This window comes from Benincasa hispida, chromosome 4 (assembly GCF_009727055.1).
Source record: "Benincasa hispida cultivar B227 chromosome 4, ASM972705v1, whole genome shotgun sequence".
NCBI classification, from domain to species: Eukaryota; Viridiplantae; Streptophyta; class Magnoliopsida; order Cucurbitales; family Cucurbitaceae; genus Benincasa; species Benincasa hispida.
Window position 1 is genome coordinate 48,596,759 of NC_052352.1, and position 16,415 is coordinate 48,613,173.

General features: G+C 31.8%; 1 protein-coding gene across 7 annotated transcripts; it reads right to left on the reverse strand.

Annotated features, from left to right (window-relative positions):
• Nucleotides 1-7,061: 7,061 nt before the first annotated feature.
• Nucleotides 7,062-14,941, reverse strand: LOC120075299. Of its 7 annotated transcripts, XR_005481280.1 has the most exons (5): nucleotides 14,798-14,941; nucleotides 14,621-14,702; nucleotides 12,802-13,342; nucleotides 8,040-8,917; nucleotides 7,062-7,447 (listed from the first exon to the last, which is right to left on the reverse strand). XR_005481280.1 is itself a non-coding variant. In XM_039028542.1 (4 exons), the coding sequence occupies exons 1-3, from the start codon at nucleotides 14,810-14,812 to the stop codon at nucleotides 12,840-12,842; spliced, it is 600 nt and encodes a 199-aa protein (XP_038884470.1). In that variant the 5' UTR covers nucleotides 14,813-14,941; the 3' UTR covers nucleotides 7,065-7,447; nucleotides 12,802-12,839. The 7 variants fall into 7 exon arrangements, 6 of the variants coding, with proteins under 6 accessions (XP_038884470.1, XP_038884471.1, XP_038884469.1 ...); XM_039028542.1 differs by lacking the exon at nucleotides 8,040-8,917 and having other exon boundaries at nucleotides 7,065-7,447; XM_039028543.1 differs by lacking the exons at nucleotides 7,062-7,447; nucleotides 8,040-8,917 and adding an exon at nucleotides 9,207-9,729.
• Between the last annotated feature and the right edge of the window lie 1,474 nt (nucleotides 14,942-16,415).

Consider the following 16,415-nt stretch of genomic DNA (forward strand, 5'->3'; position numbering starts at 1 on the left):
TCAGAATACATTAAAATTGTTCCTTAGTTGAGAATAACCCTGTTGTGGTTAAATTCTAACGTCAACTACTAGTCAAGAGAGAACCTTTTCGCTATATCTCTAACTGCTAGTCAAAAGAGAACCTTTTGCTCAATCTCTAACTTTAACTACCTACGTGCACGAGGCCATACTAAGTACCGTCATATTTTAGTTACTTCTGCTCAGATACCTTCTCTAAACTTGTCTTTCAGTATCGAGCTACTCAGATACCTTCTCGACTGTCCTTCGGTATCGCGTTCCAAGTAGAACTAGTCATAACTGACTTTCTCTTTAAAGCATAACGCATAGAAAACATGTCTTTAAAGATACTAACGCATGTTGGGTGTATTTAAACACGCATAAATAGTTTTTCAATAAACTTTTCATACATGCATGCATTTGAAACATAACTCATGGTTTGCTTGGAAATTACTTTGTAAAACTAGCTGGCATGAGAATAATCTTTCTTTAAAACATAGTTTCTTTAAAAAATTGTAAATATTTAGTCAAATATTTTAGTCACTCATCTTGATCGTCTAGGAACTTTTCTCTCTAGAAGTTCTTTATTTACCTCGGGCTCCCTTTTGAACCCCTAAAATCCATATTCAATTTAAAACTCAGATTACCCATAGTTCTAAGCCTTATCTTGAGATACTTCCTTCTACAAACATACTCTAAAATATCTCAGGACGCTTACCCTAAAATCTGAGCTCATAACACTTTGTGGTTTGGCCGGAATCACAAAATCTTCAAGACTGGCCCAAGCTTATCTAACAGCTTGGCCCTTCTGTCTTTTCCTCGATTTCCAGCCTGATTCCTTGAAGCTTCTTCTCCAACAGCCTACCCTAAAAACTAGACTCGTGGAGCTTTTAGGTGACTTTTGAATCATTCCAAACGCATGAGTATGCTGGGAGAATTCCTTGTCCCAAATTGATGCTATTTCCAGACTTCACTGTCCAATTGCGTCTCTTCTTGAAGCTTTATGACTGACGCATAGATTTGCTATCAACGTATAATTTAATCAGCTTTCACACTCTTCTTAATGTCCTTTGAATTATGATCTGAAGAGAAGTCCTTGGCCCTATTTATAGGCATCCAAAATCTCTCCAAAGCCGACATCTTCTACTTGGCCGCATGTCTAAGTGTCTTTTCCCCACACTATCAACGCAATCTTCAAGTCACCGCAATCTAAGGTATCTTCCTCTTCCTTAGCCAACGCAAAATGCTTAAATTTTCATGTTTTCTTGTGAATCCATCTCATTTGCTTAAGGCTTAAGATTTATTCCCAACAAGCCACATGTCCGGATGACGACTTTGAATGCATCCATCCAACCTCATATGCGTTCATCCAACCACAAATGCGTCCATCCAAATGCCGCAAATATCTATGTCCGGACACCACCAGTTGCCGCATGCTTCCATTCAATCTTACCTTGTGCATCTAATTGATGCAACTTGGTCACATATGCTACATGCTCGCAAGGCTCGTCTTTGGCCGCATATCCTTCTCTTTCGCATGGCTTACCATTGCCCTATACGTTCAACTAGGATAATGACCAACACTCTTTCAACGCATACTACTAGTTTGTTCTATGCGCTTGCATGCCCTCGAATGTCCAATGCATAGCACATCACCAACGCATAGTATTAGCCTTGGTACCGCAATCCTTAGCAACGCAAGACGTTTCACCTTGCGTCCACCATAGCTTGTTTCATCGCCTAGCTCATCCTTTAGCAAGGCCGCCGCATAGCACCATCGCATAGTGTTTCCGAATACCATCGCCGCATCCATCGTGTAGCATTGCCGCATATCATCGGGTTGCATCGCCGCATCCATCATGTAGCACCACCGCATACCATCGCGTAGCATTGCCGCATCCATCGTATAGCATCGCCGCATCCATCGCATAGCATCGCCGCATACCATCACGTAGCACTTCTCCTTTTACTATATGATCAACCAGCGCGTGCAACTCCAACGCCCAGCACCCTTGTCCGTGCAACTTGAGGCTGCCACATGCGTTTTTCTAACCTCTCAAGACATTGGCTGCCGCATGCGTTTCTCTTGGCCATGCTTTGGCTTCCTTCAATGCCCAAATAACCTCTAAATGAGCAAGGCCAACGCATGGAACAACACTTAGTCAATTTTCTAGCTTCCAGCGCATAGGTTATACTTAGCCAATTTCTTTTTTCCAAGCTTTACCCAAGAGTCAAGCTTTCAAATTCACACTTTTCTTCTAAATTTTCATCCTTTCTCTACAATTACACATTAATTTCCACATCAACCTACTTACCATACTCGTCTCAGTAGGGAACATACTCAAGTAGAGAAACTAGGGTTCAGGGTTCACAGCAATTCAATACTTGTTTCAATAAAACAATTATTCAACTTCTAATGTTGCATATCAATAACTGCATAGAAAACTTCAACACAATAATGATGCAAATTCAAAATTGTTTGAGCTTTTTGACTTTGCCGTCCTCGAATCAGAAACATGTCATCCATTTTAAGAACTTTAATATCATAACTATTGCAAACATCAAAAACCACATCAAACAATGAATCCCAACCAGAATTTCTCGTTCTTTGCAATCTTTCTTTACAAATTCAGATTAAATTCATTGAATTCATGATATCTTGATCTTTTCTTTGTAATGCTTGAGACCGATTATTTATGATTCCCAAGATATTTTTCATCAATTTATATGAAAAAAAAAAGTCAAATGATAGGATCAAACTCATTAGAATTTTCATATTTTTGTTCTAAATTTGACCCTCCTCGCAGAATTGTCTCAAGTACATCAACTATTGAAAAGAACAATGTAATAAAACTCGTTAAAGTGTTGTAAAGTCATCCCCATCAAGAATCTCCTGGTCATTAATCATTGTCACTAGAATTAATCCTCGACTACTTGATATTTTACCATATTTAAGGCTTCAAGTATTTTCATGTTATGTTTCTCTATTAAAATATCTCAATATTTTTTTGATGACCCAATAACATTCACCACATTTGTAACAATTAAAAAAATAGAAATTTCCACATGATATTTTGTAGTAGCTATAATAGCTAATTAAAGTATATGAGAAAAACAATGAATGTAAAAAAACATATTCATTTTCTTTCAAAATAAGTGTTTTTAATCCAATGAATTCACCATACATATTACTTGCTCCATCATATTCTTTTGCTCTTAAACCAAGTTGAGAAAATGAATCATTAATAGCTTTCCCAAGTGATAAAACACCTTGTATTATTGACATGTATGATTCCAACAAATCGTTTAAACCACATGACCTTTATTTACACATCGTAATATAATTGAGATATGCTCTTTTGAAGATATAAAATTTTATTTGTCCATCAAGATACACAATAGCTTGTCATTCATATCTCTTATAACTATATTAACAACTTTTGTTGCAATAGAATTCACGGTATCTTTTTTAATATCTAGTGCAATCAATTTCAAATTATTATGAGCATTTTTCGCAGTCACAGCTTCAATATTTTTGTTTTGGTTGCACAACTATCGTAATAGTTTAAGAAAATTACCTTGATTCTTCAAATTATCTGTCTCATCATGTCCACAAAAATGCAAGCCCTTGTCATAATAAAAATCGAGTATAATTAATTGATGCACCTAATCGACTTTAATACTAAACTTGTGTTTGGTTAAACATCCTATTTTAAAAAAGAAAAAAAAAAGTCTCAATAGCTTTGTTTCAAAAGAGCCTCACATTTATGCCAAGCTTGATTGTGTGCATTATTAGGACCACCAACATGAATTTGCAATTTTTCTTTCTTTTTTTTCAAATTAGAATATCATTCACTAACAAAACAGTCACCTTTTGATTCTCCATTTACCTCTAGTTTGAACAAGTACAACATAAAAAAAATGCAACATCCTTTGAAATGTTGTATTATAACCAATTAGAATATTCCTTAAACCATGTTGGATTAAATCATCTTGACGTTGCTCCAAATTGCTTGAATGGAATAGTACAATTTCGAGGCTGACAATGATCTTTCTGTAAATATGCTCTACGAAATTGATTTTGAATATTATAATTTATAATTAGAAATTTTAATTCTTAGACTCGGATCTATAGATATTTCTTCTAAATTGATTTTTGTATAGGATCAATCAGAATCAGAGGTACTTTTCTTCTTTGAAGATGAAAATATCTCTTCTATTTTTGAAAAAAAAAATAATAGTTTCTATCTCTATTATTTTGTTTCTTCAAAATATCTCTCCATATTGATTTAAAGTTAACTCTACAAAAGTATTTTCAATAAAAATATTAAAATTTATTATATAAATTTAAAAGTAAAAAAAAACTAAAAAGATTAAGAAGAATTTGAAACTTACTTGTCAATGGTATGTTATGTATGTGAAGTGACAAAGGCATTATTTTGTAGCCTTAACATTGACATATAAGCTGGGACCTCAAAAGAGGTTTTAAATCTATGTTGAGATTAAAATCTCGTCAATTATTAAATTTTCCTGAGGAGTAGTGATGTACTACACAATTTTCTAATTAATGAGACAAATTTTCCAATATTATGAGGAGGAATTGAGAGAAGTTAGAAACTGAAATGAAGGGTTCGTCTAGTAACATTCTTGTTTCCCATGTCCTATTCTTATTTTTTGTTTCCTATTTTTTGTTTTTTAAGAACTAGAGACAATAATATATTTGTTAACCATTTCTTTTTTTTATTATTATTCTTGAAACAAAGAAAAAAAACAAAAAAAAAAAAAAACTTGTTTGATAGCTATTTTTGGTTTCTTATTTCTTGTTCTTTTTTTTTTTCTCTTTTTAAAATTTAAATATAATTTAGTTATATAATATAGTAATACATAATATACATCCAAACGTGTAAAAAAGAAATTACCAAAAGCTTACATTATAAATAAATCACAATCAAGATTTCTATATATTATTTATGTATAAGTTGATTTGAATATAAAAGAAACTCCAAAAAAAAAAAAAAAAAAAAAACTATTCTAAATGCAATAGAGTTTCTTAAGAAAGAAATTGAGATAAAATTTTCAGAAAATAAAGTTTTGTTTTAGCTTGTAAATAAAACATAAGTAGATGGAATTAGATCAATTTATATAGAGTTTCTCAAGAAAGAAATTGAGTAAACATTTCATAAAACAAAGTTTTGTCTTAACTTACAAATAAAACGTAAACTAGATGGAATTACATCAATTTACACAAAATATTTTACATAGACTAAATACATCATTAAACACTCATATAGGTAGTTCATTTACTTGATGTGAAAAAAGATACATCTTTCAATCTCAAGAAGATAATAAAGAATTTTAGATCTTGGAGAACCATGCTTAATTTTGAAAAAAAAAAAAAAAAAAATAAGCGCACTTATATATTTTTACTGGTTACACTACTTATTGTAGTATTCTAATAATTTTGTTGCATAAATATAATATTCTTCAAAATATATATATATATATTATAGTAGAATTAAACATATATTATGTTAGATTTATTTTATCATAACAAATCTGATTGTGAAGATAAATCTAAGTGTGTAGACATGATCGTGAAGCTTCATGTTATCTATCCACTCATATACAACTAGAACTTAAATAGATTGTTTTGTACATATAGAGATGTCCATTTAACACGTGGGATCGAGGCCCCGCGAGGACCGTCCCGAACAGGGTGGAAAATCCCCGAAGACATAGGGAATGGGGAGGGAGGGGGGAATTTTTTTTCCCCATTCATCTTTCGGGTTCTATTCCCTGTCCCCAACNATTATTAATTTATTAATTTTAATTATTATTTTGTTAATATATATATATAGCTTTTTCTTATTGAAATGAAAGTAGAAACCCTAAGTCCCCAACTCTCATCTCATTCTCAGACTCTCAAGTCTCAGTGTCTCTCAACTCGGGAAAATTTCACAAAATGACATGAAACCCAAAAACTTTTCTACCAATGACCTCTTCCAAAAAAAAAATTCTACCACTGACCTTTTCCCCATGCGAAATTTCAAAATTACCCCCAGTTTTTAAAAAGCCCGCACGGTGAACGCTTCTCTACAAATACTTTAATCGAGCATTTAGATATTACTAAGCAATCGGATAGATATTACTAAGCGATCGGGGAGAATACTAAGCGATCGTTTAGCTATCCACATAGTTTTTATTAAACGATCGTGTAAAGAATACTAAACGATCGTTAGCTAACTATTTCGTGATCGTTAGATATCCATTATGCGATCGTTTGGCTTTTGTTACGCGATCGTTTAGTTTTTGTTATACAATCGTTTAGGTTTTGTTATGCGATCGTGTAGAGAATACTAAGCGATCGTTTAGCTATCCACTATAGTTTTTATTAAACGATCGTTTAGAGAATAGTAAACAATCGTTTAACTAATTGTTCCACGATCGTTTAGATATCCATTATGCGATCGTTTGGCTAGTACTAAGCGATCGTTTAGGTTTTGTTATGTAATCGTTTAGATAATATTAAGTGATCGTTTAGCTAACTATTACGCGATCGTTTAGATATCCATTACGCGATCGTGTAGTAATTTATAAAGCGTTCGTTTGGCTAATACTAAACAATCATTTAGATTTTGTTATGCAACCATTTAGATAATACTAAGCGATCATTTAGGTTTTGTTATGAGATTGTTTAGATAGTACTAAGCGATCATTTAGGTTTTGTTATGCGATCATTTAGACAATACTAAGTGATCGTTTAGCTAACTATTACGCGATCGTTTAGTTTTTGTTTAGATAAATTTGTGCTAAATTTTGTAGAATACAATTGATGTTGTACATTTAACTAAGCAAATAAGCGATCGTTTAGATAAATTTGTGCTAAAATTACATATTGTATAGTATAATTGGTGTTGTACAAAATATAATTGGTGCTAAAATTAAATATTGTATAGTGTAAATTTGTACAGTATAATTTGTGTTAAAATTACATATTGTACAGTATAATTGGTGTTGTACAGAATATAGTTAGTGCTAAAATTATATATTATATAGTGTAAATTTGTACAGTATAATTGGTGCTAAAATTACATCTTGTATAATATAATTGGTGTTGTACATAAAAATCGAAGCAAAAGCGAAAATTACATATTGTTTAGTCTAGATGGGCCAGTGCCAGATGTTATCAACATTTATCTACACGTTTTATTGTTATGTCCTGTCTGACCATATCGTGTACACTTGTGTATTTGTCGTGGCTCCTCTCCAATTGTAAGGTATCTTGATGGTTTGACGTCGACCTACACTTACTACCTTTTGTGGTGGTAGAATTGGTTCAAAATCTCCAACCCATTCTTGACTGTGTCCGACTGGGAAGATTGGTTCGGCATAAGCAGCAAGCACAAACTCAACTATAAATCGTATAAAGATGCGAAGTAGCGCCATTGATCTACGATTGGATAAACAAATCATTGATAAATGAACGATCGTGTATAAATTACTATGCGATCGTGTATAAATTACTAAGCGACCGTGTATAAATTACTAAGCGATCGTATATAAATTACTACACAATCATTTATAATTTACTAGACGATCGTGTATAATTTACTACACGATCGTTTAGTAAATTATAAACGATTGTTTAGTAATATATGCAATAAGTATAATTTACTAAACGATCGCATAATAAATTACTAAACGATCGTTTATAATTACCAAACAATCGTTTATAATTTACTAAATAATCGCATAGTAAATTACTCAATGATCATTCTAATTTACTAAATGATCGTGTATAATTATTAAACGATCGTGTATAATTACTCATTGTATATATTACTAAACGATCATTTATAATTTACTAAACGATCGTGTATAAATTACTATACGATCGTTTATAATTTACTAAATGATCGTGTATAATATACTACTCGATCGTTTAGTTATACACGATCATTTAGTAAATTATAAACGATTGTGTAGTAATTTAATACTAAACAACACTTATTATGAAAGCAATCTGAAAGAAGAAATCGTACATTGAATGAAGTGTTGAAGAAATCGTTGAAGGAAGAAGAAATGTGGACTGAATCCGACGATGAAAGCTACAAGAGAAAGCTACCAGAGAATCCGAAGATGTTGGGTTGAAACTCTGAGAAAAAACTACTAGAGAACAATGAGAGAATTTTGTGGGGAGTTTGACAACAGAAAGTGAATAATGAGAGAGACGTTCCATTCTCTTCAGAATATTAGTTGGGAATAAATGTTTTGGTGGAATGTTGGTGGTGTATTGAATACACATAGAATGAAGGGCTGAGGAAATCATAGAAGGAAGAAGAAATGTGGCGGTCGGAAGGCTTTTTAAAAATTAGGGGTAATTTTGATATTTCGCATAGGAAAAATATCAGTGATAGAAAAGTTTTTAGGAAGAGGACATTGGTAGAAAATTTTTTGGGTTTTGAGTCATTTTGTGAAATTTTCCTCTCAGCCTCACGGTCACAATTCACTCTCACCTTACCGAATCACGTACGATTCACCTCACCAGTCACCTCTCAGCCTCACGAATCACACACGATTCACCTCTCCTTCGACATTCGTCTTGCCCCGGCGTCCTTCACCCAGTGCAGCCAGAATCTTCAACCACTCCACCGGACTCTTCAAGTATGCCGCCATCTGCCTAAATCTTCAACCACTCTACCAGCGCAACCAGAATCTTCAACCACTCCACCAAACTCACACCCATGGGCCACGATTTCGTTCACTTCCAACCGCCGTCAGATCTATTTAGGTTCATAATTTTGGTGATTTCATTCACTCACACCCTCAGATCTATTAGTTCGCGGTTCGTTCACTTCAAGCCCAGCCGCCGCCGTCTCCTTCCATCCAAGGTATGTCTAAATTCCACTAACTATTTGATCTGTTACGATGAGTATATTTTGGGAGCTACTGTCAGTCATGTTTTTTTAATCGTCTTTGGTTTGTAGGAAATGATTCTTAGTAACTTAGTAGTAGAAAATAGCTCAAAACAATAGTAAAAACATGAAAATATTGTAAGAATTTGACAGCATCAGCTTTTGAGGAAAAATTTGTGACATTTTGAAGAATTTGATAGTAAGAATTTCATTGCACCTTTGAAGAAGAATTTGTGATATTTTGAAGAAGAATTAGCTTGAGAATCTTCATCTCATTCGAATAATTTCTTATAATAAGAGTGATAATTGTGTTAATTCTTTTCATAATTACAATGATATGTAATTGTTATTATTTGACTATTTGTAGGTGAAAATGACTTTATCGAATAATAATGAGTTAGGATGAGGCGGTTCAACTCTAACATCTATGAACATAAGAGAATCAACCCCAATGAATAGTGTTTCAAGTGATAATAATCAATATATACCTATTACATTAGATAGTGATGATAATGAGGATTTGCCAAAACGTAATAGGTTGACATCGGTAGTATGGAACCATTATAAAAGACAAAAAAAAATGATACCACGAAAGCAATATGCAGTTATTGTGGAAAAAAGTTGGGAGGAGAACCTAAAAATGGGACAAAACATTTACATTTCAAAATCTGTTCCTTATGAAGACAAAGGGACATTAGACAATCATGTTTGAGACCCACTAAAATCATTGAGGGAAAAATAATGTTAAATCTAACTTTCTTTGATTATGAAGCTTCTCGAAGAGACCTTGCTTGTGCTATAATTGTACATGAATATCCTATAAATATGGTTGAACACAAAGGATTTAGAAAGTTTATGAGTGGTGTTCAACCGATATTTAAGATGATTTCAAGAACCACGATGAGGAGAGATAATAAAAATTTATGAAGAAGAGAGAATTAAAACAATCAAGTTTTTGGAAAACAATAGAAGCATAGTTGCCCTTACTACGGACATGTGGACTGCGACTAGCCAGAAAAAGGTATGCATGGCAATCACGGCTCATTTTATTGATGATTCATGGGTCCTACAAAGCAGACTTTTGAGGTATTTTAGATCTTTTATGTTATTATTTATTTTTATTTGGTTCCGTATGTAGTTTACATTTTAACACATTATTACATAATACTAGGTTTGTACATGTGCCACATCCACATACTAGATAGTTACCTTCTGAAGCATTAATGGAGTGTATATTTGATTGGAACATAGATCATAAACTATCCACTTTAACAATAGATAATTGTTCAAAAAATTATGCAATGGTTGACATTTTATAAGGAAGTTAGATTTAAGGACACTATGGTTGCATGGAAGTTTGTTCCACATTCGTTGTTGTGCACATATTTTGAATTTGATAGTGAAAGATGGTTTGGTTGTAATTTCTGATGGTATAGAAAATATTAGAGGTACTATTTTTGGACTCTTTCTCTAAAAAGGAAGGAAAATTTTGAAGAAGGAGTTCGTCAATTACAAATTCCATGCACTAAAAAACTAAGTCTTGATTGTGTAACATGATGGAATTCAACATTCGTGATGCTCAAAACTGCTTTGGAATACAAGAATGTTTTTCCTCATCTAGAACAATATGAACCACTATACACTTGTCTTCCTTCAGAGACTTTTTGGAATTTTGCAAAATAAATGTGTGATAGATTAAAACTCTTTTACTTGATCACTGAGTTATTTTCTAGGTCAAGTTATCCAACCTCCAATGCCTTTTTTAAAGATGTTTGTGAAATTAGGTTGGAACTTTCTAAGTGTCTTAGTTTTGATGTTGAGGAGATACAAGAAATGGCATCAAGAATAATTGTTAAGTTTGAAAAATATTGGAGTGTGATTCATAGTGTATTGGCAATAGCTACAGTATTGGATCCTAGGTTTAAGATGAGATTGATCCAGTTTTATTTTCCTCAAATCTATGGATCTCATCATACTGTTGAAATTAAACGTGTTAGAGATCTGTGTTCTGATTTGATGAAGTTTTATAGTTCGAATTCAAGTACATTAGAAGAGCCCCAACGTTCTATATCTACAATTAGTACTTCTTCAACTTCAAAGCGAGATGGAAGTAGTACTTCAACTTCTCTTGTTAATAGGAAAGATCGATATCTCAAGTTTGAAGAGTTTGTTGATAATGTGGAAATGATATTGACAATGTCAAATCAAAACTGGATCATTATTTGGATGAGTCTTTTTTACCGCGATCGGATGATTTTAACATTTTGCAATGGTGGAAGTTGAATAGAGTAAAGTATCCTATTTTGCATCACTTTGCAAAAGATATTCTAGTTGTTCCCGTCACAACTGTTGCTTCTAAATCTGCATTTAGTATTGGTGGTAGACATGTAAGTCTACATCGTTCCCAAATTCATGAAAACTTATTAGAAGCTTTGATGTGTACTCAAGATTGGCTATGGGCTGAAGGTATGAGTTAATATTATTATTTAATTTATTTAATAAACTTGTATTATTTACAATTTAAGATCTAATTTCTTTTGTCTATGTCTTAAATAGATAAGCATACTCCTATAGATGCTAAAGTTTTGGAAAATGTTCTTGAGGATCGAGACCCAGATGATATAAGTTATAAGTTTGTGTATTATTATTATTATTTTAATATTGATTTATATTAATTTGTACAATATTTGTTTTTTTTTTTTTTCAAGAATCATCTTTTACAAAGTTTGATGAAATTTGTTGATGCCTTGATTTGGCTATTTTGTAGCTTTTCTTTAAAATATATGTTGTGTCTTGACTTCTGACTTGTGAACCTTTTTCTGTAATTGAGAACTTTGTTAACTTTGTTATAATGATTATGGATGGATGTTTTAATTATTTAAGTTTAAGTTGAATTTTAATAAGAATTATGGATAATTATAGGTGGATGTTCTAATAATTGAGATTTAATTTTTATAAATAATGAGAATTTATCATTTTAATTACATATTTTCAAATTATCTTTGTATTGTTTTTAATAGAAAAATTGATAATATTTCATTGAAACAAAATTGCATTGGAAATGTTTTAATTAAAAATCCATTGAAAAAATATATTCTATTATAACTTTAAAAAAAATTAAAAAGAAAAGAAAAGTGGAAAAATTTTCCCCGCAGGGAACCCAATCAAAGGGACGGGGATGTCTTCCCCATCCCCGCCCCACCCCGTGGATATGTCTAAGTACATGGAGAATGATTTTTTTTATTATAACAGCTACTATATTAAATCATGTTGAAATTATGACAATTCATGAGATTAGTCGAGAATTTATATGAATACAATAAAACATAAATGGCGACATTATTCAACAAATTTTTTCAAAAGATAACTTGGAAAGCTTATAAATGAATGTGTTACCTACAATAACATTTGAGAAGTTAACATACACAACACATTTGAATGTGACAACTAAGATATATATAATGATGTTTCCAAAAGGGAGAATATATATATGGCACTTTTTTACCGTCACTATGGTTTTATCCCACTGGATTTTCCTAGCAATGTTTTTATTGAGTCAATTATTAAAGTATATGGATGATTTACTATTTTCCCTTCACTAGGTTTTTGTCTCATTGAATTTTTTTTCCGTACGATTTTTAAATTATCTTCTCGTTTATATCTTTATCTTTCCATATCTTATAAACTATATTAAGAATGGTCATTGAAACCTTTAAAATATATAGTTGAATACTAATATACATTGAAGTCTAATATCTTTTCTTCCTACTTTGTTCTTATTCCCATCTTTTATAACACAAACATCTTTTATAAAGAAAACGTTTAAGAGAACTTTGAAAAGTATAATTTCAAAATAAAAACGAGAATTAAATAGGAATAAAGTAATCACCTTATTTAATACGTATAAGAGAACTCTTTAGAAAAAGGCTAGTAGTGGTAGTAATTGTGAGCACAGAAGTTAGGGTCTCCTCTATCTCCAACATATTCATAGTCATAGCCATACTGCCAGAAGCGTTCTTCCATGTCCGGCTCCGGGAAGCAAGTTACGGCAAAATCGGGCCGACAAGATGCGAAGGAACGACATTGGTTGGTGGCGAGCGAGGGAAACATGGGCGGCCTCTGATGATCTTGCTCCAAGGAAGGAAACATGGGGATGTGATTGTGATCAGCACTGGGGCCAGAAGCTTGGATTTGCTCCGGTGGCGGTGGGTTTTGATCGGCGGCAGGTTCGGGTTGCATTTCTTCGACGTCAAGGATTTCGACTCTACGATTCATTTTCTTTCGGATCTTAATGGCAATGTCGGATGGCTTGAATCTTCCGAACACGATCAATCTGTGACGCTCTCTCTCTATCATATGCATTTCGATTGCTTCATCGTCCATATTAACCACAACAATAATAATGTCAAGACTCGATTTTCTGCAACCATCTATCTTCATATTTATTTTGATCAACATATAGTGGAATATTCGAACTTCTAATATCTGGTCGAGGATATATGTCTCAATGTTCAAGTAAGCTACAAATGTTCTTTTTTAAAAAGATGGTCGTTTTTTAAAATTAAATATATAAATACTACTTTTACTTGTTTCTTTTTTTTTGTTATGTAATCTACTTTTTGTAAGTGTCTTAAAAAATCATCTTATAACTTTTTTATTATGAATTAAAAAGAAAAATATAACGGTTGAATCGATCTAAAAATTTAGACTGATTGGTGAAAATAAATTTAATAAAAACTTTATGAACCACTTGTTCAGACACCATGTTAAACCACCGATTGACTAAAAAATTTAAGTTGAAGGATGTAAGTAAATTTAATATGATATTATCGAACAATAACATAAATAATTTGAAGCTTTAATTTTAAAAATTAATTTTCATATAAAACGTTTACATTCCCATATATTTGTCTTTAATTGTTTGAAAAATAAAATTCTTTACAGAAATTTAATTCTTTTGAAAAAAAAATATATATTGAGCTAATATCCTTTCTTTTTCTTTTTTTTTTTTTAAAAAAAAAAATCTTTTTTTCTCTAGAAGAATATACCAATTCAAAAAACTTTAATTTTAAAAAGTAATTTTCATATAAAAATTTTACATTCTAATTTTTTTTCTCATTTTAAAAGTTAAAATTTTTTGAATTGCTACTAAGGTGACGATTCAAACCACAAAAACTGAACTATTTCTCAAAATCGAACCAAATCGAATCAAAAACTCAATGAAATTGCAAGATGCAGGGTTCGATCCTGTTTAAAAAAAATTGGAAACCGAATTAATTCGATTCGATTTCAATTTTAAAAACCGAATTTGAAACCAAAACAACTATATATATATATTTCAAAAAAAGAGTAAAACCGAATTTAAATCAAACCATATATATGCAGTTCGGTTCGGTTTGGTTTCAGATATAGAAATTTTAAAATTTTTTGTTCGGTTCGGTTTGGCAACCGAACCAAACCGTTTCTACCCTAATTGGTATCTTCTTCTAGAGAAAAATATATATATATGTTTTTTTTTTTTTTGGTAAACAAGAGAAAATAATTATTTGCTCATAAATTTTTCTAAAAGAAATTATTAACAATCTGTAAAGAACTTTATTTTCAAACATTTAAATAAGTGCAGATTATATTTTTTTTTTTTTTTCATTAATTGTTTTCTAAACAAGGCATTTGATTAATTCCGTTTCTGAATGAAATAGAAACCATACCTTTCATTTTCAAGACAATCCTCCTAAGTTTCCTGCAACAAGCATTGCAGTCAACATTGATTTTCATCACCATACAGAATTGCTGCAAAAAATTTATGTAAATTATTAAAACCCCAATAAAAATTTTAATTTGCTTCCTCCAAAAAAAAAAAAAAAAAGTTTTGGTTTATTGCTTGCCTTCAGCTCAGACATGAAGTTGGGATGAAATAAAGGAGAATTGGTGGGATGATTTTCCTTGAATTGGAAAAGTTGGAGTATTTTTGTTTGGATTTTATATATTTTTTTGGAGATGAATGGAATCTGATTCTTGTTTGGGTTTGGTTTGTTGAGATATCTTTTTGGTTCTTGACTTTGAGAATTTTTACTTTTTATGCAAACTTAGCATTGCTTCCTTCATCTGCCTTTCTCTTTGCATTGCCTTCATGCAACATCCTTGAATAACCCTATTTTCTTTTCCTATTTTATTCCATTTTTATTTTCCAAATTAGTTCTAGCTCGTGTCAAATCGTACATAGCTCAATTGACATCCGAATGTTAGTAATCACGAGGTCAAATCCTTCTACCCAATTGTACTAAAAAAAAGTTCTAGTTAGTTCAATCTAATGGACCCATTTATGTAATTAGATACATATGGCCTAGAATTGATTTGATTGACTAACTAGTTTCATCAAAAGAGTGTAATTGATTGGACCAAATGGTGTCATTAAATACAAATCACATCATCCTAGGATTAACCTATATCATAATGGTATAGTTTAATGGCACTTTTTGGAAGGTCAACATGAGATGGTATATCCCCACATCCTACATCTCATCGGTTTTAATTGTTTGTGGGTTCATTTTCAGAATGTGTTTCGTATCTCACGATCATTTTCCGGACATAAAAGATGTTTTGTTAGGGACAACGACCCTCAAACTATCTCCACAATGGTATTTTTGGTTTCACCCCAAAAGGTCTCATACCAATGGAGATAGTCATTCTCACTTATATACCCATGATCCTCCTCTTATTTAACCAATGTGCGACCTTGGTCCCATTCCCAACAATCCTCCCCTCGAACAAAGGACCACCAAGCCTCCAGTCATCCATCCGTCTAACTCATATCTAGGCNATGATAATTTTATTTGATTTTTTGTGAGTTCAACTATTGGAAGGGTTGGGAATTGAACTAGCCTTTTGGGTTGTTTGATAGTATCATTTTTTTTTTTTTTTTTGATAGTATCTTATCTTTTGATTTATGTTTAGATTCACAATAAAATAACAATAAAATGTAAAGAACAAGAAACAATTATTAAACATTATTCATTTCTTTTTCTTTTTAATTTAAAATGAAAAGAAGAACAACAAACCTTTAAATTATTATCTCACCATATATAATAAATTTTTGAAATGCCTTTATATGGCATATTTGTACTGTGTCTTTCTCTTTTATGTCATTCTATATTTCCAAAGAAAAGGATTTTTTTAGAGACAAAAGAACGTGATTTTATTAGTATAATAAATGTAGGAGGATTTGAACCACATACTTCATGGTTAATAACACTTTAGTATGAAAGTTGAGTTATGTTCTCTGATAGGTTAACGACCCTCAAACTATCTCCACAATGGTATGATATTGTCCACTTTAGGTATAAACCCTCATGGCTTTACTTTTGGTTTCACCCCAAAAGGTCTCACACCAATGGAGATAGTCATCCTTACTTATATACCCATGATCTTCCTCTAATCTAACCAATGTGGGACTTTGGTCACATTCCCAACAATCCTCCCCTCGAACAAATGACCACCAAGAAC

Bases quoted from the DNA above. Each gene is read 5' to 3' on its own strand.
- LOC120075299 (XM_039028542.1), bottom strand. The intron at 13,343-14,620 runs GTATGGTTTCTA...ATATGAAGATAG, and splicing joins GATTGTCTTGAAAATGAAAG to ATGGTTGCAGAAAATCGAGT.